General features: G+C 39.2%; 1 protein-coding gene across 5 annotated transcripts in view; it reads left to right on the plus strand.

The window, feature by feature from the left end:
* The window catches only part of LOC127796694 (uncharacterized), a 111699-nt gene extending 85983 nt beyond the window's left edge, over positions 1-25716 (plus strand). For 2 of the 5 annotated variants that reach the window (XM_052328985.1, XM_052328987.1), the window contains 6 exons: positions 15645-15740; positions 15941-16095; positions 16175-16271; positions 25002-25079; positions 25163-25318; positions 25420-25716. In XM_052328985.1, coding sequence (XP_052184945.1) covers positions 15645-15740; positions 15941-16095; positions 16175-16271; positions 25002-25079; positions 25163-25273 — 537 coding nt within the window. In that variant the 3' untranslated portion in view covers positions 25274-25318; positions 25420-25716. The remainder of the gene's footprint in view (positions 1-15644; positions 15741-15940; positions 16096-16174; positions 16272-25001; positions 25080-25162; positions 25319-25419) is intronic. The other 3 variants (XR_008022050.1, XR_008022051.1, XM_052328984.1) reach the window with 3 other exon arrangements.
* Positions 25717-25963: the final 247 nt, after the last annotated feature.

Genomic DNA, 25963 nt, shown 5'->3' on the forward strand with positions numbered 1-25963 from the left:
GCTCTTCCTATTATTATTTAGTCTTTGTGGAAGAAAATTGATGCCCAACTCTGTAGTTTACTTTGGCAATCTGTTGATCCAAAAATCATTAATATCTTTCAGCCGTAGCTAACTTGTTATACTTTTTGGGCTTGAGCACGTAAGCTTTACACTAATGACATCTCTTAATTTTACATTGTGGTCAATAATATTTAAAGCAATGAGATATGGACATGCAAACCTTTCTTGGCTAGATTCAAGCTCTTATGGAGGAATATTAGGAATTAATGCCTATTGCCACCACTGTTGCTGAACAATAGACTCAACGGGACAAATTCTTCATGGCCCTCTTTATCAGTCCTTCGGTCTGACCTTGAGCCTATTTTTCGACAAATTTTGGCTAGGGAAAATGTTGTCAATGGATGATGTCTTTTCTCAATTGTTGCAAGTGTCCTCTTCTTTTCTTAACCTTGTGGGGTCTATTCCCATTTACCACTCTATCTTAGCCTCTCGCACTAGTGGTAGATGAGGTCATGGAGGTAATCGTGGTGGCTGAGGGCATGGTAATCGTCTACATTGTACTTATCATAATCGTGTTAGCCATACCATTGCTAATATGCTTAGGCCGATTTTGATAGTGTATTTGATTCTACTATTGACTTATTCAACGGATCCTTATCTCGGACTATTTCACTATTTGATGTTGATCATTAGGAGTTCCTATAGTTTTAGGCATCCAAATAGCCCTTCATCTTCGTCATTTGTTGCCTTTGTTGCTCGCACTAGTAATTCCACTACTTGTGCTTCTCAGTTTGCCTCACTTGGCCTTGGATTTTTGATTCTTGTGCATTCGATCATATCTCTGGTAACCCTTCTCTTTTTACTCAAGTTAACTGTCTTGGGTCTCTTCCTACTATGACTTTGGCAAATGGTTCCCAATCACCTACCAAAGGTCTTGGACATGCCCAACCTCTTCCCATGTTGCCCTTGTCCTCTATTCTATACATGCCTGAGTGCCCATTTAATTTGATCTCCATTAGTTAGCTTACTTTTGTAGTTGATTTAGTTCTTGTGCAGGACTGGAGTACGAGATAGATGATTGGTACCTGACATGAGTCACAAGAGCATTACCATCTTACTCCCCATCTATCCTTCGTTCTCACTACCACCACAGATTCACCTACGTTATTCATGGCCATTTGGGACGTCCTAATCTCAGAGGATGGTCCCTAGTCTTTTTGGTTTACGTTCCTTAGAATGTGAGTCATATTAGTTAGGGAAACATACTTGTACTTCTTTTTCAAATCGTGTCAATGACAGAGCTAAGTCTCATTTTCCAATTATTCATTATGATGTACATGGTCTCATTCGTGTTTGTTCACCTTTGGGATTTCGGTTTTTTGTAACTTTCATTGATGATTACTCTTGGTGTATTTGGTTATTTTTAATGAAAGATTGTTCTAAGTTGTTTTCCATATTTTAATCATTTCGTGTTGAGATTTATACCCAATTTGGTATGCCTATTCATATTTTGCCAAGCGATAATGCTAGTGCATTTTTTTTTCTGCATCTTTCACTTCTTTTATGTCTTCCCAAGGTATTTTGCATCAATCATCTTGCTCTCATAACCCACAGAAAAATGGAATTGTTAAGCATAAAAATCGCCATTTGATTGAAACAGCATGCACTTTACTCCTTCATGTTCACTTTCCTCTTTGTGTTTGAAGTGATATGTTCTTCTTGTTATTTGATTAATTGCATGCCTTTCTTAGTGCTTAACTTTGCGATTCCCCATTCTATTCTATTTCCCATTGAACCTATCTATTCTATTCCTCCTCGTCTCTTTGGTTGTACTTGTTTTCTCCATAATCTTACTCTTGGTCACGACAAGCACTCATTCTCGATCTATCAAATGCATCTTTTTGGGGTACTCCCAACTACAAAAAGGTACCAATGCTACTCTTCAGATTTGCATCGCTACTTTACCTCTATTGATGTTACCTTCTTTAAGACTACCTCGTTCTTGCCTTCCCTTAGCTCTAACTTCTCTTCTATTTCCGAGGTTCTTCCTATTCCTTATCTTGATGTCTTTCCAACTCCAAATTTTGTTAGTTCCTCGCCTCTGCCTTGACTCCAACGTTGTAGACTTATCATTGCCAACCTCAACCTCATCTGGAGGATACGCCTACCCCAGATGTTCCTTTTAACTTAGCTCCTCTATTGTTCCCTTCCCCTACTTTGGCCTTGCCTACTTCTAGTCCCCCATTGCTGTTCGCAAAGGTATTTGTACTAGTAATCCTCTTCAAATTTATAATATTTTAAGTTATCATTCTTTTTTCTCCTTTAGATTTTGCTTTTGTTTCCTCATTCTCTACTATGTCTCTTCCTAAGACCATTAGTGAGGCTCTCTCTCATTCAGGGTGGCGACAAGCTATGCTTGATGAAATGGTTGTTTTGGATTCTAGTACTTGGGACCTTGACAAGCTATGCTTGATGAAATGGTTGTTTTGGATTCTAGTACTTGGGACCTTGTCTCATTGTCTCCTGTTATGTCCACTATTGGCTGTCGTTGGGTGTACATTGTTAAGGTTGGTCCTGATGACCACGTTGACCAATTAAAAGCATTCATGGTCGCCAAAGGTCATACCCAAACTTTTGGCTTGGATTATGATGATACATTTTAAGCTTTTAGCCTTGACACTATTAGGGTTTGTTTTTGTTCGGTTGTTTCTTCCTATTACTGCCATTTAGCATTGGCCTCTTCATTAGCTGGTCATTAACAATGTTTTTCTCCATGGTGACTTGCAAGAGGTAGTGTACATGGAGCAACCTCTTGGATTTGTTGCTCAGGGGGGTTTGGATTTTGGTATGTTGATTACGTTGGCCATTCTATGGTCTGAAATAGTCTCTATGTGCTTGGTTTGGTTAGTTTAGTACATTTACACAGCAATTTGGCATGACCCTGAGTGAGACAGATCATTCTATTTTCTATCGTCATACCTCATCCCATTTGTGCATTTATTTAATTGTCTATGTGGACGACATAGTCATTATTTGGGATGATCGAGAAGGTATTACTCAACTAAAACAACATATGTTTTGTCACTTACAAAGCAAGGATTTGGGCAAATTAAGATACTTCTTGGAAATAGAGGTAGCTAACTCAAAGAGTGGTGTTTACATCTAACAAAGGAAATATGCTTTAGATATCCTTGAAGAAAAGGGTATGTTGGGTTCCAAACTAGTGGACACTCTTATGGATCCAAATATCAAACTTCTATCCGGATAGGGGGAGTTATTACCTGATCTTGGGAGATACTGGAGACTTGTTGGAAAACTAAACTATCTCATAGTTACTCGACCTGATATTTCCTTTGTAGTGAGTGTTTGCAGTCAGTTTTTGGATTTACCATGTGATAGCCATTGGGATGATGTTTGGATTCTCAGATATATAAAGGAAGCTCTAGAAAGATGATTGTTATATACTAATAGGGGACATGCTCAAATTGTTGGTCTAATAGATGTAGATTGGGCAGGTTCTCCTTTGAACACACTCAAATTCTGGGTATTGCATTTTTATTGGTGGGAATGTAATCTCTTGGAAAAGTAAGAAGCAAAATATAGTTGCAAGGTTAAGTGCAAAAGCTAAATATTGAGCCATGGTGGCTTTAAGGAGTTAAAATTTGGTGAGGTGGGTCGTATGTGTTAAGAATAGGAAAGGAAAACTTGATTTTATTCCCAACATACAACTCAATATATATACAGTTTAGGAGAAAGCACTCCCCACTTCCTTAAATTAAGGATCACTGCCCAACTATTAATCTGAGCACACAACACAACTTGAGGGCCATAACTCCAGCCCACTAATAGATCATACACCAGAAAAACAAACTAAATAACTGTACCAAAAAATAACAAATCATAAATCTTATAAATCTATAACCATTTTTCTTATTTCCTGACACTCCCCCTCAAGCTAGAGAATGGATGACGTCCATTCTCTAGCTTGTTTGTTAGCCTCTGAAAGGCTATTCTAGGAAGGCCTTTGGTAAGTAAATCTACCAGCTGACTTTCTGTAGGCATAAATAGAGTACAAATTAGACCGCTTTCCAGCTTTTCTTTTATAATGTGTCTGTCAACCTCCACGTGTTTAGCACGATCATGCTGCACCAGATTGTGTGCAATATTAATAGCTGATTTGTTATCACAATACAACTTCATAGGATCCTTCCATTTGACCTTCAAATCTTCTAGAATTATCTTAATCCATAGTAATTCACAAATTCCTAGTGTTATAGATCCAAATTCAACCTCTGCACTTGATCTTAACACCACATTGTACTTCTTACTCCTCTAGATAACAATATTTCCCCGTAGAAAAGTACAATATCCGAATGTTGATTTTCTATCAACCATTGATCCTATATAATCAGCATCCGTATAGGCTTTAAGGGTCAATTCTTGTCCTCTTTTGAATAGGATTACTCTACCTAGCACCTTTATATAATGCAGAATTCTGTGAACAATCTTTAGGTGAATTTCCTTAGGATTGTGTATAAATTGGCTAACCACTCCCACAGCATATGCTATATCTGGCCGTTTGTGTGATAGATAAATAAGTCTCCCAACTAATCTTTGGTAGAGACCTTTATCTATTGCTGCATCATCTAGACTGTTCCCTAGCTTATGATTAGGCTCATTAGGAGTCTCAACTGGCCTACATCCTAGCATACCAGTTTCTGTTAATAGATCTAGGATATATTTCTGCTGTGATATAAAAATACCTTACTGAAAGTGAGCTACTTCAATACCCAAGAAGTACTTCTGCCTACCCAACTCCTTAATTTCGAATTCCTTTACTAAACAATGCTTTAGACTTTCCATTCCCTCCAAATCATCTCTTGTTAATATGATGTCATCCACATAAACTAACAAAACAATGAGTTTTCCAATAACTAAATTTCTTACAAATAATGTATGATCACATTGGCTTTGTTTGTGTCCCAATTTGAGCAAGGCTTTGGTAAATTTTCCAAATTAAGCTCTTGGGGATTGCTTCAATCCATATAGGGATTTGTTTAACTTACATACCATATCTTTTTCTTTTGTTTAACTCATTCCCGGTGGAACCTCCATATAAATTTCTTCCTCTAGATCTCTATGTAGAAAGACATTTTTTTATATTAAATTGCTGTAATTTCCAACTAAAATTAGCAGCTAGGGATAGCAATATCCTTATGGTATTCATTTTTGCAACGGAAGCAAAAGTTTTAAGGTAATCCCCATCATAGGTTTGAGTATAACCCTTAACAACCAATCTTGCCTTGTACCTTTCTAATAACCCATCTGAGTTGTATTTAACAGTGTATATCCATCTACAGTCCACTGGTTTCTTTCGGCAATGTCACTAGATCCCATGTCTTGCTTTTTTCAAGTGCCTACATCTCTACCCTGGCTTCTCTCTAATTCTCATTGCTTAATACCTTAGATACTATTTTCAGAATAGAAATTGAGATAATGTTGGTGAGAAAGGTTTTGTGACTGGGGGACAAGTGTTTATAGGCCATGAATAAGTGCATTGTACATGGTTTGGTCCCTTTACGAGTGGCAATAGGTAGGTTAATATCAATTGAAGTAGGCAAATCAGAAACATGTTCAATTTCATTAGGGTAGATGGTAGTAGAAGTAGTTACCTCAGCTTGCTCAATGTCAGGTTTAGGAGCTAATTCAAACACTTGAACAGGTGTTGAATGAGCAGTAGGTTTCTTCCTTCTTGAGTAAACTTGAAGTGGACGAGTTCTGCCTCTTGAATTAACATTCTTGTCTATTCTTGAGGCTTGGATTGAGAATTAGATGCTTGTTGTAGGGATGAAATAGTAGGGTGTAAGTGTTGTATAGGGGTAGACAATAAAGAGGGGAACTCGGGGAAAACCAAATTTCTATTCGCTTTCTCACTTACTAAGATCTCTGCCTGAACAAAATACTTAGTTTGTTCAACAAATGTAACATCCATAGATACAAAAAAAAATTTGGTTGGAGGATGAAAACACTTAATACTCTTTTTAAGTAGATGAATACCCCACAAAAATACATCTAAGAGCCCTAGGATCTAGTTTTCTCCTTTGTTGAGAGTGCTGATGAAAAAGTGCAACACACCCAAATACTCTAGGTATGAGACCACTAGAGATTGAAGCTTGTGGAAAGAATTGGGACAGTAGTTGAACAGGACTCTTAGAACTTAGATTTCTTGATGGCAGTAGATTTATAAGATGAGTAGTAGTCTAGACAGCCTCCCCCTAATATTGTTTTGGAATATTCCCTTGAAATAAAAAAGCTCTAGTGATGTTTATGAGGTGTCCATTCTTTCTTTCAACTGCCTCATTTTGTTGTGGAGTGTTGACACAAGAAGACTCATGAACTATGCCTTTTTCTTGGAAGTAGGAAGTAAGAAACTGATTAAAGTAGTCCCTAACATTGTCTGATCTGACTCTCTTGATAGCAACATTGAACTGCGTTTTGATTAGATTATAGAAAATAGGAACTACAAAACTGACATCTGATTTGTTCTTTAAAAAATAGATCCAAGTGGTTCTAGTACAATCATCAATAAATGACACAAACCACCTAGCCCCATTGATATTAGGAATGGGAAATGGACCCTAGATGTCACTGTGAATCAGGGTAAATGGAGAAGGATTTCTTTTAACATTCATTGAAAATGAGGTCCTTCTATGTTTTGCAATTTCACACGTCACATTGGAAGTCTAGTTCATTTGATCCTTTGAACAATAAAGGATACATAATTTTTAGAACATTAAAAGAAGGATGACTAAAACGAAAATGCTGTAACTAAATCTTCTCTCCGTGAGATTAAGAGGATTCGGTCATACATGTCATAGGAGATATTATGGCTAGCCTAGGTTTTTGTCCACTGCTTTGTTCCTCAAGAAAATAGAGACATTCCTTCTCTTTAGCATGCCCAATCATCATCCTCATGTCTTGCTCCTAAATTTCACAATAGGGGGGGATGAAAAACCACTCTACAATTAGAATCAGAAGTAGGTTTCTAGATTGAAACAAAGTTAGTAAAAAGTTTAGGTACATATAGGGCATTTTTTAAGGTAAGATGTTCATTGATATAGACATCCCCTTGGCCTGGTATTGTGGTAGTTGTACCATTAGCAATGGTAATTTTTCAATTGCTAGGATAGGGACTATAGGACACAAATTTATGTGAAGAGTAGGTCATATGATTGGTAGCATGTGAGTCAATAATCCAAGCATTTGACTCAGTTGCTACAATTTAGTGATTTCTTCCTTGTTGAACTCAACAATCACCAATTCTGAATGCTCCAATTCCCTCACCTGCTGTGTGTTAGCCACATAGGCATGCTCCTACCTCTTCTATTTGCTTGGTGCTTTACCTTCAGTTGGTGGCTTCCCATGTAACTTCCAACACTTATCTGTAGTGTGTCTAAGCTTCTTACAATAGGTGCACCATAGGAGATCCTTGTTTGACCATGACACATCTAGAGATTTTTTAGTCTCACTTCCTTGGGATTCTGCACTGGAATGCTGGATCTTCCTTGTCATTAGTGCTGAGTTTTCCATTATGTGTGTCTCAAGCATGACTCCTCTCCTTCCTTACTCTGCTTGGACAATGGCTATAGTCTCATTTAGAGATGGTAAATCCTCTTTTCCTAACATCTAAACTCTCACTGCTTCAAGATCAATATTTAGGCCAGCTAGGAATTCATAAACCCTTTCTTTTTCAACAAACCTTTTAAGTAGGGCAGCATCCTCACTACATTTCATTAGTGATCCATTTCTTGCCATAGAGTTTGCAAGAGTTTGGAATACTCAGTGATCAAACGGTTTTCTTACTTGGTTGTTGAGATCTTTGTCTTGAACTCATAAATTTGGGCTGCATCTCGAACTTTGGAATAAGTTTGTTTGATTGCATCCCAAATTTCTTTAGTTGTACCTAAAAACATAACAATATCACTTATCTCTGGAAACATAGAATTCCATAGCCAAGACATTACCATAGAATCCTTTTCATCCCAAGCTTTGAAGGTAGGATTTCCTTGCTTAGGCCTAATATTGAGTAGATGGCTCAATTTGGCTCTCCCTTTCAAAAAAGTCCTAACCAATTGAGACCACTTCAAATAGTTATTACCATTCAACCTATAGGCTGCCTGGATATTCTGCAATTCTCTAAGTGATAGATTGCTTTTAGTCTCCTCACACACAGTGGTTGTAACTGGTGATTCAGAGGCACCACTTGCTTCGGTTGAGGTAGACATATCTCCCAAATGAACTGCACTTGAACTTCTTGGGTCACAAGGTAGTTAGGCTTAAGATCTCGGCCTGAGACGTGATTTCTTCTGAAATCCAACGCCTTTATGGCTCTGATATCATATTAAGAATAGGCAAAGAAAACTTGATTTTATTCCCAGCATACAACTCAATATATATACAGTTTAGGAGAAAGCACTCCCCACTTTCTTAAATTAAGGATCCACTACCCAACTACTAATCTGAACACACAACACAACTTGAGGGCCATAACTCCAGCCCACTAACAGATCATACACCAGAAAAACAAACTAAATAACTGTACAAAAAAATGGCAAATCATAAATCTCATAAATCTGTAATCATTTTCATTATTTCTCGACAGCATGAAACTTATCTGTAATAACCAGGCAACTTTACACATTGCTCGTATTCCAATTTTTCACAAGTGAGCCAAACACATAAAAATTGATTGTCACTTTGTTAGGAAAAAATTACTTTCATAAGATATAGCTACTGAGTTAACTTAAATGATCAATTAGCTGACATGTTTACTAAATCCCTCAGAGGTCCTAGAGTGAGTTATATTTGTAACAAGGTGCAAATAACATATGTTCTAGCTTGAAGGGGAATGCTAGTATATAGTGTTTGGAATAAGGGTATTTGTGTAAATATGTGTGTATTTTTGTATATTCCCATTCTTGTATCTAGTTTATATATCATTCTCAGAGGCATATGGTCAATTTGACTAATGCATTTTTGTTGGCGTAAAAGGGGATGGAAATCAGTCTTCTATAAGGAAAGGAGAAGAGGTAGAAAATCCTTATTGCTATTCTTGTTTAGTTTCTTAAATCAGATTAGAATACTTTCCTAATCTTTCAATGTATAATCTTTCCTTAATTGTTGTAAATCATTCCTATTGTATACTTTCTAAAGATGTACATATTCAACCCTATAACTACATATCAATGAAATATTCTATGTGTTTCCATGCTAGTTTTCATGGTATTAGAGCCCAGTGCCTAAGATCGTTTTTTAAGTATTGTTGCTTGCTTGTTTCTAGCCTTCATTGCCATTCCTCGGCCTTCATTGCCAATAGGCCTTTTTGATTCTTTCGATTGTTTTTGCTAGCCTCCTATTGCATCAGAAATTTTTCCTTACTACAGATCTTCTTCATTGTAGCAATTTTTTTTCTCTCTCACTCATGTTAGAAATCTCGGAAATAGCTCCAGTTACCACCACTGATGAGACCAACACTGTGGTTATTTCAATTGGAGCAGTGCAAACTGGCGATCTACTAGGGATGCACCAATCATATCGATTGGATGGCCGAAACTACCTGTAGTGGGCGTAATTGGTTAAGACGTTCTTGAAGGGGAGAGGGAAGATGACTCACTTAACAAGTCTAAGTCCCAAGGAATCGGATCCAGGGTTCCAAGCTTGGGATATAGAGGATTCCATGATCATGTCATGGTTGTGGAATGCAATGCAGCCAGAAGTTAGTAAAAATTACATGTTCTTATCCACTGCTAAAGAAATATGGGATACGGTTAAGAGAATCTATTCTAAGGTTCAAGATGTGTCAGTTATTTTTGAGATTAAGATGAAGTTGAGTATCACAAAACAAGGGGCTTTGACTGTCATGGAATACTATAATAAAATGAATTGGTATTGACTAGAGCTTGACCACTACCAGAACGTTAAAATAGAATGTAGAAAAGATGCAGCCACCTTCAATTCTATTCTTGAAAGAGATAGAATTGTGGAATTTTTTGCCAGCCTCAATACTGAATATGATCAGGTACATGTTCAAATCCTTGTAAGGGAAAAATTTCCATCCCTTAATGAAGTTTTTTCAATGGTAAGAAGTGAAGAAAAATCAGTGTTGAAGGATTAGCAATGTTCACTAATAAAGGTGAAGGATCAAAGTTCAAAATGCGGCAGGGAAGAGTAGAAGGACAACCCTGAGTGCACGATAAGGAGGGCTTGTGGTGCACCTATTGTCAGAGGTCGAGGCATACTCGTGAGACATGCTTCAAGTTGCATGGGAAGGATGCTATGTTGCAGAAGCTAGGAGGATTCAAACATATGTCCTTCAGAAATCAGGCCGTGCCTAAAAATCAGGCTTATCTCTCAAATAAGCCAGGAGATGTGGTGGAAAAGACTGATATGGAGGCAGAACTAGAGCTGCAGCAACTTAATGCTGATGAAATCAGCAAACTCAAGGAGTTTCTGAAATCAATCCAAGGAGGATCATGCTTCATTTCCCAGCAAGGTGAACAGTCAGGTAAAAGTGTTTTGAGTTCTTTAATAGCCTCTAAAATTAATAGGAATAACATGTGGATTTTAGACTCGAGAGCTACAGATCATATGTCTTATGATTCCAATGTTTTTACCACCTATAAGCCTCTTGAAATACCCAAACAGATTGTGATTGGGACTTCTATTCCTATCAAAGGTCAGGGGCAGGTGACTTTTAACCCTAATCTCTCTGTTAAAACAGTTTTACATGTCCCTAATTTGTCCACAAACCTAATTTTTGTTCACCAACTCACTAGAGATCTCAATTGCCGAGTAATTTTCTTTCCTCATTCATGACTTAGCTATGGGGAGGATGATTGGAGCTGCTGAGGAAAAACATGGACTGTATGTCCTTAAACAAGAGCTGTTGCAACCTGTCAAATTTTTTACTAAAGCAGCCTGCATCTCCCAGTCCTCTTATTCGGATATTTGGCTTCACCATTACCATCTTGGGCATCCTCCTTTCTACTTACTAAAACCTATGTTTCCTGTTTTATTCAAACAATTAGATCCTAGTGTTCTTCATTGTGATGTATGCGAACTTTCAAAACATCACCAAGTCTCTTATCCTATTAGTAATAAAAGATCTACTCATCATTTTGCTCTTGTACATTCAGATGTTTAGGGACCATCTAGGACTCCCAATTGTTTTGGGACTAGATGGTTTATCGCTTTTATTGATAATTGCACTAGAATGACTTGGGTATTTCTCTTAAAGGATAAGGTAGCTGTTAGCACTGTGTTACCTCACTTTTATTTCATGATTATGACTCAATTTGGTTCTCATATTCAGAAATTTCGGACTGATAACGCTAGGGATTCTTGTAATCAACATATGCAAAAGTTTTTTCAAGACAAAGGAGTTATACACGAATCTTCTTGCATCAACACTACACAACAAAATGGAGTTGCCGAGTGGAAGATGAGATAGCTCCTAAATGTCACTAGATCCCTTTTTCATTTTCATAATGTCCCTAAAAGTTTTTGGGGAAAGGTTGTCTTAACTACGGGCTACCTAATCAATCGAGTGCCATCTAAGCTTCTTGATCATTGCAGCCCATTTCAGTGTCTTTCCTCATTTTTCCCTTCCATCAGCTTACATACCCCTCCTCCTCTTAGGATTTTTGGTTGTGTAGCCTTTGTTCATATCCTTCAACAGGCTTGTGACAAGCTAGATCCAAGGGCTCTTAAGTGTCTCTTCCTTGGTTACTCTCTCCTACCCAAAAAGGTTACAAATGTTATCACCCCCTTACTAGGAAGTTCTTTGTTTCGAAGGATGTGACTTTTGTTGAATCTCAACCCTTCTTTGGTCCTCCTAATCTTGGTCTTCAAGGGGAGACTCCTTGGAATGAAGACCAAGCAATCGCAACCCTTTCTAACCCAGATTTTGTTCTTCTCACAAATTTGACTGATACTTCCAGAGATGTCCTTGCTACTCATCCTGCTACAGCCACTGATCACCCAGTTACAACCATTGATTAGGATAGTGACCATGCTCTTCCCCTTCCCAGTCTAAGCCCAAACCAAGCTAGGCCATCAGATTTCCCATCCTCAGTCAGATTCAAGGGTACTTCTTTTGTCCAGGAAACAACAATTCATATCTTCACCTTAGCATGAAGCAACATCCTACCCCTAGCTAGGTACTGAAAAGGTTCACTCTCTTGACCCTATTCATTCATTTTCTACTTATTTGGATATCCCTATTGCTATTAGAAAAGGATTTAGGAGATGCACTCGACATCCTTTAGCCAATTATCTTTCTTACCATAGATTGTCCCTAGGGTTGGCAAATTGGCCGAGCAGCCCATGGACCCGCCTCCCAGCCCAGCTCAACTCGATACTGTAGCAAACAGGCCGGGCCGGGCTAGTGCTTTGTGGCCCACGGCCCGACCCACCAAAAATGGGGGTGGCCCACCAAAATGGCCTGGCCCGCCTTGGCCCATTTATTAAGGGCCATAGGGTCGTGTCGAGCCCCCATTTCCCATTGCCCGGCCTGGCCTACCTCCCTCGCAGGCCAAATTCGACTCGGCCCGCCCATTTTCCTTCTCTAATTGTCCCCAAGAAATAAGAGCTTCTTGACTCCATTGTTATTCCTTAGTCGGTGGAAGAGGCCTTAAAGGATCAAAATTGGAGGATGGCCATGTAGGAGGAGATGAGAGCATTAAAGAAAAACAATACATGGGATTTGGTGCCTAAACTGAGAGAAATAGTTCCAGTGGGTTGTAGATGGGTTTTCAACCTAAAGTACAATGCAGATGGTTCCTTGGAAAGATACAAGACTCGATTAGTAGCTGAGGGCTACACCCAAACTTATGGGATAGACTACTTGGAGACATTTGCTCCAGTAGCAAAGATGACCTTGGTAAGAATTCTCTTGTCTTTGGTAGCATGCTATGGGTGGAGATTACATCAACTAGATGTGAAGAATGCATTTCTTCATGGTGAGTTGGAGGAGGAAGTATTTATGGAGCAGTCACCTGGATTTTAGGAAGGAAAAGAAGGAGAGGTTAAAAATGAACTTTATAGTCTCAAGCAGTCACCAAGAGCTTGGTTTGACAGATTCTCTAGAGCCATTGGACATATGGGATATTGGCAAAGTAGGAGGATCACACCTTTTTCCTTAAATACTCGGGGAAGGGGAAGGTGACAGCACTATTAGTGTATGTGGATGACATCATTGTGACAGGGGATGATGTGGAGGAGCAGCAAGATCTAAAGAGGAAGTTGTCTCAAAATTTCAAAATCAAGGATCTTGGGTCACTCAAATATTTTTTTAAGAATAGAGGTAGCCTACTCCAAAGAAGGTATATTCCTCTCCTGACGCAAATACATATTGGATCTTTTGAAGGAGACAAGGTTACTAGGAAGCAAAGGAGTAAACACTCCAGTAGAATTAAATGCAAAAGTAGGAGGAAACACTAAGAGCCCACCAATGGATAAGGGAAGATATCAGAGATTGGTAGGGAGGTTGATTTACTTATCTCACATTGGGCCAGACATAGTCTATAATGTTAGTTTAGTAAGTCAATTCATGCATTACCCTATTGAGAGTCATATGCAAGCTATCAGAAGAATACTGTGCTATTTGAAGACAACCCCAGGTAAAGGAATTCTATTTAAAATAGGAGGATCATTAGATATATAGGGATATACAGATGCAGATTACACTGGATCTCTATCTGATAGGAGATCTACTACAGGCTATTGCATATTTTTAGGGGGCAATTTGATCTCTTGGCGAAGTAAGAAGTAAAGCATAGTGGTAAGGTCAAGTGCTGAGGCAGAATTTAGAACTATGGCACTTGGGTTATGTGAACTTCTATAGATGAGAATTGTGCTGGAAGATTTGAAGATAGTTATCAATGAACCAACCAAGTTATTTTGTGATAACCAATTGGCTATAAGCATTACGCATAATCCTGTACAACATGACAAGATTAAGCACATTGAGATTGATTGGCACTTTATAAAGGAAAAACTTGAGAAAGGTATAATACAGATTACCTATGTTTCTTCTGAGCTACATGTGGCTGATCTCATGACAAAATGATTGACAACTAGAAGATTTGAAGGCTTAGTATGCAAACTAGGAATGATAGATATTCATTCACCAGCTTGAAGGGAGAGTGTTGGCATAAAAGGAGATGGAAGTCCGTCTTCTAGAAGGAAAGGAGAAGAGGTGGCAAATCCTTATTGCTATTCTTGTTTAGTTTCCTAAATCAGATTAGAATACTTTCCTATTCTTTCAATGTATAATCTTTCCTTAATTGTTGTAAATCATTCCTATTGTATACTTTCTAAAGATGTACAGATTCAACCCTATAATTAGGGCTACATATCAATGAAATATTCTATGCTTTTCCGTGCAAGTTTTCAATTTCCACATAATGATCTTACAAAAAGATATGACCATTGATAGGGGATGGTTGGAAGCTAGCATTCATGGCGGTGACCCCACCTAGTGGGATTAAAACTTGTTATTGTTGTTGTATTTCTCTTATTGAGATTCATGTCATATTAGTCCTTAGATGAATGCCAATATTACTCTATAAGCATTTTCTCTTCAGTACAGATGTAACCAACACTCCATAAACACTGCTAGGGAAATAGTTCTTCACAAATTCATTTTCCTCATTTTGTTTGAGGGGCTATCTTCTACCTTCCACTGTTGATTTTTCTTATTTTCAGACCAACTGCAACTTTTGTTTCCTTTTAACTCCTGATAAGTGCAAATTTTTCAGAGATTTCTTCCCTCCAAGAACTGTTTATGGACCACATATTTCTTTCATAATTTACACTCATGGAGGCTTCTGAAACGACACTGTTCATTTGGTTTTAAATTTTATTGGGCTTATTTTGAAGATACTCAATTTTGTTGAAGGGGACCATTTTATGATAGTTGATTCTGTTCATTCATTGATTCTTCTAATTGACTTTCCAGTGACTCTTTTGATTGAGAACTGAGCTCATAGGACTGACTTCTATTTTAAACTTATTTAAGACTGATGTGACATACTAGGATGTCTGAGAGTGGGAGCAAGTGGTTTCTTAGCATATGGAGCTGTCAAAGTAAAGAATCTGATTATGATACAAACTCATAGGATTTGTTTCCTAGAGGTGCTATTGCACTATGGATGTTTGAGTTGCATTTGAAGTGACTTCTTCTCTTTAACCTTTCTGTGTAGCTGAGTTATCTCACAGATCTTTGGTTCTTCAACAGAAACGCAGAAACTTCTGTTAATTCTACATCTTTGATGAACCTGTTCTTAAACACCAAACTCACCCCCCTCAGGTTATGCAAACAAAGGATAACAGCACTTGCTACAGAATTAAGGGCCCTATTCCTTACTAAAACATCTTTTTGTCCAGTTTTCACCTGGAACTCTTTTGACATGTTAGATTTTATTTAAATTCCTGGTTGAAGAGGATGGAAGGAAGATGACAATAGAGATGATATGCTTAATATAGTGAATGATCATCTCACCACATTTTCTTTTTCCTTTTTATCATATGTTTGGTCTAGTATGCTGTGGGTTCTATATCTGAAGGCAATTTTTTTTTCACAGAACTCAGTTGGTGAGGAGTCACACCTGGCTATTGAAACCAGTGGCCACGGAGCTTTGAAGGAGAATCACTGGCTTGATGATGGTGCATATCTCATGGTAGGCGATGGTGCTATTATGGTTGTGAGATTTATCTAACATGTTCCATTTGGAGTTCATCATGCAAAAGTAGCTACACAAATGGGAGTTGTATTTTTTGAGGCGACTAAATTATCCAACGAGTGAAGTTAAACCATTTTGTCTTCTTCACAGTAACTTTTTTCTTCCACTTCTTTCATTCTATTTGGCACTACTTTTAGGTCAAGATCTTGAACAAACTCGCATCTGCAAGAGCTTCTGGAGTAGGCGGTGGATCCAAAGTTCTGACTGATTTAGTAGAAGGTCTAGAAGAACCTGTTGTCGCTGTCGAACTGAGGCTAAAGATTGATCAGAACCATCCAGATATTAAAGGAGGGTATGCTACTGCATGTTGTAATTATTGGCTGAAAATTTCTAAAGGAATACTGAATGGTTGAACCCATTGGTGCTTTCAGGTCCTTCCGTCGATATGGAGAAGCTGTGCTGGAACACCTGCTGAACATTATAGGCTCAGACCCAAAGCTTCAAAAAGCTCCAGTTAACTACGAAGGCGTAAGTTCTGACCCCTAAATCACATTTTTTGTCATCTTATTTGGAATTATTTTCTTTAAACCTGTTCTTGTTTGGTTGAACTAGCAATTTTGTAGTAGTTTTGAGAGTCCTCTGCTTTAACCCGTGTTTTACAATACAAAAAATGTTATGATGCACACTATCCCTCCTTCCTTTTGGACAATTGATCGAAACTTATCCTTGATTTTGTGTGACTACATGACATATCTGATACTTTCTTAAAACTTGTTAAGAGGATACACAAGGGCCACGTGTAGGACACGTGTCCCCTATGTGGACACTTTGAAGACTAAAAAGATAAGGGGTTTTCTTTTTTACTCTTTAGTTTTACAACTTGGTAATTGCATGTTTTATCCCCCATGTTTTGGTTGCACAACTATTCAATTTTCATACCTTTCATGCTTCCATTCTCTATTCTTTAGACATTGATTGGATTGTGAGGGTTGAAGAGGATTAGACTATGAGTTGATTGCTAATTAGATTAGAGTTATGATAGATCAGCCCATTAAATTTTGCTACCAAAGACGTAAGAAGCAAGGGAAGAATAGGGATTGAAAAGGCCATTGGGTGCATGTGCAAGCCACAAATTCAGTTAAGGGGTAGAATGGGAAGAGCAATCATGGGGAGCATGTGCAGGCAAACAAATTCTGTTGAGGAGGAGTGGGGGAGTTAACAACCTATAAATAGGGAAGCAAATAGAATAGAAAGGGGAATATTTCATTGGTGAATATTGTGGGAGATCTTGGACCTCTCGAATGTCCATTTTTCTTTGATTTTGTTAATTCCCAGCATTGGAATTCCCTTATATTCTCAGTAATACAAGCTAGACTATCATCACAAGCTCATCATTTGGTATCAAAGCCAACCCCATGTCTCCCAGTTGCAATCGTGCGACGACAGAGGTGACATCAACTTTGTAGTGTTCATCCGAGACTAGCCGTGGTTAATGCACAACCTGTTGTCGTGGGCGTCGGGATTGCGGAGCATGGTGGTATGTTATTGTTCACTGCAAGGTATGAGACTTGTTCTATATCAAAAGTTTAGGTTACGTTCTCTTTCGTGTTTCAGCTTTTGAGTGTGTTTTGATATTTTTAGAAACGCGTTCTTTTTGTCATTTTGAAAAACTATTTCTTAAAACAAAAAATTAGAAAATGCGTTTACTTTGAAATTTTGAAAAAAAAAAATATTTTATAATATTTTATTCAATTATTTTGATTATTAAATAATAAAATTAACTCTTTTTTAATGAAATTCTACTATTAAAATAAAACAATAAATTTGATTAATAAATTATTGACATACATCTTAGCGATAATTTATATTAAATTATACACTTAATAATATATATGTTATCTTATATTTTTAATTATAATATAGATATACTATATTTTTTAAATTTTAAATAAATATATAATTTTATTTTCAAAATTTAAGAATAAATTTTTCTTTTATTTTTTTCCTTTTCTTTTTTTTTCTCTTTTCTTCTTCTATTCTCTCCGACGCCCTACATCTTCTCCGTCACCGACGACCAACGTCGGTCGGTGATTCACATGATCAGAACCTATCATTAGAAACTTCAAGTCAAAGGGGTTAACATACACAAAAATGGGCCAGATTTAACGGTTGGATTTTTGTAGATCTAATTTTTAATTTTCGGCCACAAGTGAAGAACGCACTGTCAAAGGCAATCACCCGACACCCAAGGGCCCATCAACCAACATACCCAAAAACCAACAAGATCTAATGGACAAATCTCCTTAGATCTAAGATTAAACGTTCAACCAAACCCAACACTTGCCTATATACGCACTGCCAGTCACCACTGGCCACCGTGGTTAGTGGTTTTCGGCGATCAGAGGCAACCACCCGGCACCCAAGGGCCCCACATACACAAAAACCGACAAGAGAGGAGACAAAAACTGACAAGAGAAGGAAGAGGAGAGAGGAGACAAAACCAACAAGAGAATGATGGGGGGTGGCCGACGGCGGCTCGCACAGCCAGTGGCCCGGTTGACAGCGGTGATGGCAGTGGCGGGCACGGTTGACGGCCGAAGGAAGAGAAGAGCAGAGAAAGGAGAGGAGAGAGACGGGAGATGCTGGGTGTGCAAGATTGGGGGGGAGGGGGGTTGTGTGTTTTTTGCGTTTTGATGTTTTCAGCGTGTTTTGGCTGAAAACACCCAAAAAAAGTTGTTTTGGGTTTCTTTTACAAAAAATTTTCTTATTTTCAAAAATGTGTTTTTGAAAATATCAAAGTAAATGCGTTTTCAGTATTTTGAAAAACTAAAAATTCAAAACGGAATGAAAACAACACAAAAAACGCAGTCTTAGGCTCTTGATGTGAGGTTTATAACCTCTTAGGCGCCCTCTGCTTGACACCTTTTAAGGGTGAGTTCTACCCTAGGGGTGTAACAGTGGTATTAGAGCAAAAAATCGATCCCCATGGTAAGCCTCACTGAGTGAGTTGGAGACTTGAAAGAGTGATTGGACGAATTGCACAGTGGGATGGACTTGCTAAAATCGAAGATGCAGCGAATGCAGAGCTTGGAGAAGAATATGGCAATCATGATGGAGCAATTTAGCCTCGTGAGATCGAAATGGGAGGAACAAAAAAGGGAGAGGAAGTGCAAGGGAACACTGGAGCAAACCACGCCAAAATCCACTTTGAATTATGGGATTTCCCATCGTGTTGAGAGCGACAACAGAGAAAAAAGGGAAGTGGGCGACAAAAATTGGAGGTGGGAAGTCCGTAACAGAAGATTGGAGATGTTGGTCTTCAGCGAAGACAACTCGGATGAGTGGTTGTTTTGAGCATAAAGGTATTTCGAAGTGAATCAGTTGATGGAGTCGGAGAAAATCGAAACGGCAACGTTGCGTTTCGAAGGAAGAGCCCTGGCTTGGTACCAATAGGAGCGACGGAGAAGGGGATTTCGGAGTTGGAGATCCACCTACGTAATTGATTCCGGTCTTCACAAGAGGGATCAAGGCAGGAGAGGCTCTTGGCCCTCAGGTAGGATGGCTCTGTGAGGGAATATCACATCCTTTTTGAGACATTGGCAGCCCCGATGGGCGAAGTTTCAAAGGCCATACTGGAGGGCCTCTTTATTAATGGGTTGAAGTCGGAAATCAAGGCAAAAGTTAGGGTGTTACAGTCGTCGGGTCTAACGCAAATCATGGAGACAACCTAGAGAATTGAAGATAAGAATCACATACTCCAAGCCCAAGTTGGTCCTGGACCAGGCATAGGTAAAAATGTCCCTAATCTGACCCACTTGTCAACTCGCATACCCCTTGTTTCAATCATGAACCCCATCACCAAGTCAGCCACTCCATACAGACTGAGGCCTCCGGCCACCATAAGAGCTGTTGTTCCACCCTTCAAAAGGCTGAACGAAGCTTAATTGAAAGCTAAGAGAGAAAAGGGGTTGTGCTTTAGGTGTGACGAGAAGTATTCCATTGGGCACTGGTGCAAAAAATGAGGAGCTATAGGTTATGGTGATTTATGACGAAGAGAAGGAAGAGGTGGGGGAAAAAGAGGAGGCTAAAAGAAGTCATGAATGGGAAGCTCCAAAGGCTAATGGAGAGGTGATCGAGCTATCAATGAATTCGGTGGTGGGACTCACCCCACCCCAAACTATGAAGGTGTGGGGGCAAATTGCTGGTCAAGAGGTAGTGGTTCTCATAGATAATAGGGCAACCCATAATTTTGTGGCTACTGAGTTGGTACAAAAATTAGGGCTGCTAAGGTCAGAGACTGTCTGCTACAGGGTGATTATGGGAACGGGGTTGGCTGTGCATGGCGCTGGAGTATGTAAAGGTGTACTTTCTCTTCAGAACCTAGATGCAATCGAGGATTTTCTTCCCTTGGAGCTAGGCAGCTCGGATGTCATCTTGGGGATGAAATGGTTAGCGATGTGCAAGGTGCAAGTCGATTGGAAGTCCTTAGCTATGAAAGTCCATGTGGGAGGGATGATGGTTACACTACAAGGGGATCCGAGTTTAAGCAAAACCCTTGTCACCCTAAAAGCAATGATGAAAGCATTCAAGGGCAGTAGAGAGAGTGTGCTTCTTGAACTTGGGAGTCATCATAATTTGTGGAGTTAACAGCTGCAATACCGGGAGGTATTCAATAGGTGTTATCCTAATTTAGTGGCGTTTTTGATGAACCAGGTAGGCTGCCTCTCAAAAGAGAACGAGACCATGCCATCAACTTGCAGTCAAGTTCAGCTCCTGTAAGTGTAAGGCCCTATCGCTATATACAAAAATTGAAATTGAGAAATTAGTTCAGGAAATGCTTGCTGCTGGAATTATCAGACCTAGGACAAGTCCTTTTTTCCATCCCTGTTTTGTTGGTCTAGAAGAAGGATGGGGGATGGAAATTTTGTGTAGACTATCGAGTGTTGAATAAGGTAACAGTACCCGACAAATTTCCCATCACGGTGATCGATGATGAATTGTTAAATGAGCTTCATGGGGCCACTGTGTTTTCAAAGCTGGACTTGAAGGCCAAATACCATCATATTTGAGTTAAGGAGGACGATGTGCCGAAGACTACATTTCGTACCCATGAGGGGCACTATGAGTTCTTGGTCATGCCCTTCGGGTTGACCAATGCCCTGGCGGCCTTCTAATCCCTAATGAACGAGATCTTCAAAGGTTAGTTGAGGCGATTCGTGTTGGGTTTTTTTTTTATGATATTTTGGCATTTAGTCGTGACATGGAGGAACATGAGTAGCATTTGTACTGGGTCTTAAGAGTGTTGGCTAAAAATTGACTATATGCAAATAGAAAGAAATGCCAATTTGGACAGCAAGAGATGGAGTATCTTGGCCATATCATATCACATAAGGGGGTGGCTGCCGACCAATCGAAGGTTAAGGCAATGCTTGATTGGCCATCTTGTATTGATAAAGGAATTATGAGGGTTTTTGGGGCTTACGGGGTATTATAGAAGATTTTTGAAAGATTATGGGAAGTTGCAGAAAAACTACGTAAAAACAACTTCAATTGGGATGAATCAGTCGAGAAGGCTTTCCAAAAATTGAAGGAGGCTATGGTATCTTATCGGTGCTTGCATTATCGATTTCACTAAGCCCTTTGTGGTGGAAACGGATGCTTCCGGATCAGGTTTGGGGGCTGTATTAATGCTAGAGCATTGCCCCATTGCCTTTTATAGTCACGCCTTCAACCCTAGTGGCCACAACAAGTCTGTGTATGAACGTAAGCTGATGGAAATAGTGTTCACTGTCCAGAAATGGAGGCACTATTTGTTGGGCCGGAAGTTTATAATACGCACAGATTAGAAGAGCATAAAATTTTTGATGGAGCAGAGATTGGTGAGTCCAGAACATCAGAAATGGCTGCTGAAGTTGATGTGGTACTAATTTGAAATCCAATATCAGCCGAGGTTGGAGAACAAGGCAACGGATGCCCTTTCTGGGATTCAGCCACTAAGCTGCCCTCTTGGCGATTCAGCTTGAACAGTTGGCTAAGGAAGTTGGGGCGACCTTAGGATTGCAAAAATTAATACAAGAAATCTAACGTGATCCCTCGGCCAAACCCGACTATCAGTGGGTCAGCAACTAGCTCCTGTTCAAGGGCAAATTATATTTACCTCAAGGATCCACTTTGATCCCTATATTGCTCCAAGAGGGACACGACGAGAGCTCGGGTGGACATTCGGGGTTCCTAAAGACATACAAGAGAATTGCTGCCAATGTGTATTGGGTCAGAATGAAGAGGGATATTCATCGCTATGTTAATCAATGTGCCATTTGCCAATAGCACAAATATCAAGCCTTGTCACTTGGGGGCCTTTTGCTGCCACTTCCAATTCCAGATCAGGTGTGAGAAGATGTGGCTATGAATTTTTATTAAAGGTTTGCTTAGGTCCGGTAATATGGATACGATATTGGTCGTGGTGGACAGATTGAGCAAGTATGTCCACTTCATAGGACTCAAGCATCCCTTTAATGCCAGCAGTGTGGCTGCACTTTTCATGAAGGAGGTGATACGCCTGCATGGGGTGCTCCGGTCCATTGTGTTCGACAGGGACAAAGTCTTCATGAGCCACTTTTGGAAAGAGTTATTCTGCCTCCAAGGCACTAAGCTTTGCCAAAGTACAACTTACCACCCCCAATCGGACAGGCAATCAAGGATACTTAATCGAATGCTGGAAATGTACATATGATGTTTTGCATTTATAAAACCGAAGGCTTAGTTTAGTTGGTTGTCGTGGGTAAAGTTGTGATATAATACGTCTTACCATACGGTGTCTAAGATCACTCCATTTCAAGTGGTTTATGGGCATGAACCCCCAATGTTATTGAAATTTGAATGGGGTTTTACCCTAGTATCAGCGATGGAGCAGCAACTAGTGGAAAGGGACCAGCTGCTAGAAGAACTGAAGGCTCAATTGTTGCGGGCATAGGCTTAGATGAAGAAGGGGGCTGATTTAAAATAGAGGGATGTTTAGTTTGACATTGGTGACCTAGTCTACTTGAAAATTCAGCCTTATCGCTGCAAGTCGCTGGCTTCCCGTCCTAATGAAAAGTTGGCACCATGGTTTTATGGTCCGTTTTCTATTGAGAAGAAGATTGGACAAATCGCTTACAAGCTTGCCGTGCCTGCGACTTGCAACATTCATCTAGTCTTCCATGTGTCCCAATTAAGCAAGGCCAACAGGGCACTGCAAGCACTCACTGATATACCTAGCCAACTCAGCTAGTAGAACCAGAGATAGTACTTGGAGTAAGACTGGGGACTAGTAATAACCTACGAGGCTTGGATGTACTCATACAGTGGGAGGGGCTGCCACCTTTGGAAGCCACCTGGGATCCCTACAACATGCTCCAACAACAGTTCCCTGATTTTCACCTTGAGGACGGGGGGGAGTATTGATAGATAGCCCATTAAATTTCGCTACGAAAGACGTAAGAAGCAAGGGCAGAATAGGGATTGAAAAGGCCACTGGGTGCATGTGCAAGCCCCAAATTCAGTTAAGGGGTAGAATGGGAAGAGCGATCATGGGAGGCATGTGCGGGCAAATAGATTCCGTTGAGGAGGAAAGTGGGGGAGCTAACAACCTATAAATAGGAAGCAAATAGAATAGAGGGGGGAATATTTCATTGGTGAATATTGTGGGAGAGCTTGGACCTCTCGAATGTCCATTTTTCTTTAATTTTGTTAATTCCCAGCATTATAATTCCTTTCTAATGATGGTAATACAAGCTTTGCTATCATTAGAAGCCCATCAAGTTATTGGTTTGGAATTTTGTCTAATGAATTTGAAATGCATATTTGTGAGTTTGGAATATGGTTCTGATAATTTATTATGCTTTAGGGGAGCGTTTGTTAAAATGAGCAAAATAAGGGAGTATCAAGATAAGCCCGGAATGGTTTTCGAACCAAAATATGGAATGCTCAAGATAAAGTTGGGAAGTATTCTAATATTTTTATCAAACTATTTGTTAAATTTTTTAAAATGCACTAGAGGACACAAATGTTACTTTTTTCTTATCTATATAACCAAAATATACTTATCTTGAGTGGAGGGGGGGAGAGATAAGCATATCTTGAAAGATCAAGATAAAAGGTTATTAATGTTTTTTCCAAGAATAGTCAGATAAGCTTAACAAACATGTTGGAAATGATAGAAGTTCGAGATGCATCTCATATCTTGACTTTTCTATCCCATATCTTAATTAACAAACCCCCCCTAAAAATATACAAAATTATTTAATTAAAGTGTATCGAGTGTGTCATGTCCTACCTTTTTGAAAAATGTCGTGCCCCGTGTCCCCGTATCCACGTCCATGTTTGTCTCTGCTTCATAGCTTGCAAAAGGTGTGACCAAATATGAAACTGTATTTCAAACTTACTATTTTACAGCTTACAACCAATTCATTCAATGTCGTGGGAAATATTATTCAAATTATAAGTAATTTGACACTGAATAGTAAGTAGCCTGATTGGTAGGTAGGTTTTGTGGGTATGTGAGAGAACTTCTACGACGATGAATTCTCATTGCATCTTGAAGTCAAACAGTGACAGAGCCCAACTGTATATTGAGAATGACCCACAAGTGCCAACCCAAGATTAAGGTTAATTTTCGGAGCTCATTGCTACTTTCCATAAGAGAAACCCACTAGAAATAAGCCCTATTTCATATCTGAGGAGATAGAGGAGTTGACAGGAACCTTGTTTTCCAATCGTTGAATCCTGTTCACAGATAAGAGTGAGAGAGAGAGAGAGGGAGAGAGAGAGAATGTAAAACTAGTTAATCCATGAATCCTGGGGGTCATCAGATGATTTGATGCAAACATACCAATCCAAAAATCCCGAAAGTTTTTCCATTATGAAAATTGCCTTATCTGGACCCAGAGGATTGAATCCTCATTTTGGCTGAACATTATTTGGGCATATCCTCTACCTTTTTACTTGAGGGGGGATGCAAGCTATTCTTTGATTAAAGTTCATTAGGGAATTGTCTTCTTGTTTGTTCCTATGCCAGATACTCCCTGTTTTTTGGGTAATATGTTCTAAATTTCTATAAATAGTTTCATCATAAGCTAGCACTTGCACGGGCTGCTGTGAGGATGATGGCAATCAGCTGGTGGTTTGAGCAATTAAAGCTGTCTCTTTGTTTGTTTCTATTTTTCATGTACTGTTATCATAGTAGTGTCAGTGCCTGATTTTTGGAATTTTCGTAAACAGGTGAGAGCTTCTGGATATGGAGGTTGGTTCCTTCTGAGACTCTCACTTCATGATCCTGTTTTGCCTCTTAATATTGAGGTAGATGAAAATCTCCCAACTGCTACATGAGCATATTTGGTTAGAAAGTACCGGAACTTACTCAAAAAGTGACAACATTGTAGGCACCGAGCATGGAGGACGCTATCAAACTTGGGCTTTCAGTGCTTGCCGCTGTTAATGAGTTCCCTGCTTTGGACACATCTGCCTTGAACAATTTTGTCCAGGCATCGTAAGCTGCCACTGTCAGCTTCACTGTGCATTTTCACACTTCAAAGGTGGTGGTAAATCTAAGCTGCATCTATAGTCTTTACTTATCTGTAGTTCTGAGGTTAATACTTCATTTAAGTGATGACAATGATGTGGAATTATCTGGCTGCAGAGTTTTATGTATATGGAATGGACTACCTGAAAGTAAGATGGGCATCTTCAGTGGTTCTCTTTTGGGTATCAGTTAGAATTTCCGAATAATTTCTGGAGTATTGTGTCCCAATTCTGCTTGAGTTTCCTATGTAAACCTCTTATAAAGCCTCATATTACCAAGTTCTGTATCTGTCTTATGTATCCCGGGTAAATAATATGTAGAGAACCTGGATTTTTCTCTATCCGTATGGCGTTCTACAGTACAAGCAACGGTAAAAATTTTATCATAGCTCATCATAAAGAAGATTTTTTGGTACTGAGAGACTACGGTGAATGTGTGCAAAATTTGACTGACATGACAGCCGGTCATCGCACTTATAGCAGCAATCAACTTCAAACATGCTGGAAGATTTTCTGTTTGTATATGGTTTTTGCAAGTTGAAAGCATCGCGCAAGCCCCATTATTTTGATGCAGCTTTGGATGGACTTAGATTGCAAATAAATCTGAGCAGTCCAGCAGTGAATAATTGCTTGCTTTCTGGAATGAGAGAATGAACACGCCT

This window comes from Diospyros lotus, chromosome 3 (assembly GCF_014633365.1).
Source record: "Diospyros lotus cultivar Yz01 chromosome 3, ASM1463336v1, whole genome shotgun sequence".
NCBI lineage: Eukaryota > Viridiplantae > Streptophyta > Magnoliopsida > Ericales > Ebenaceae > Diospyros > Diospyros lotus.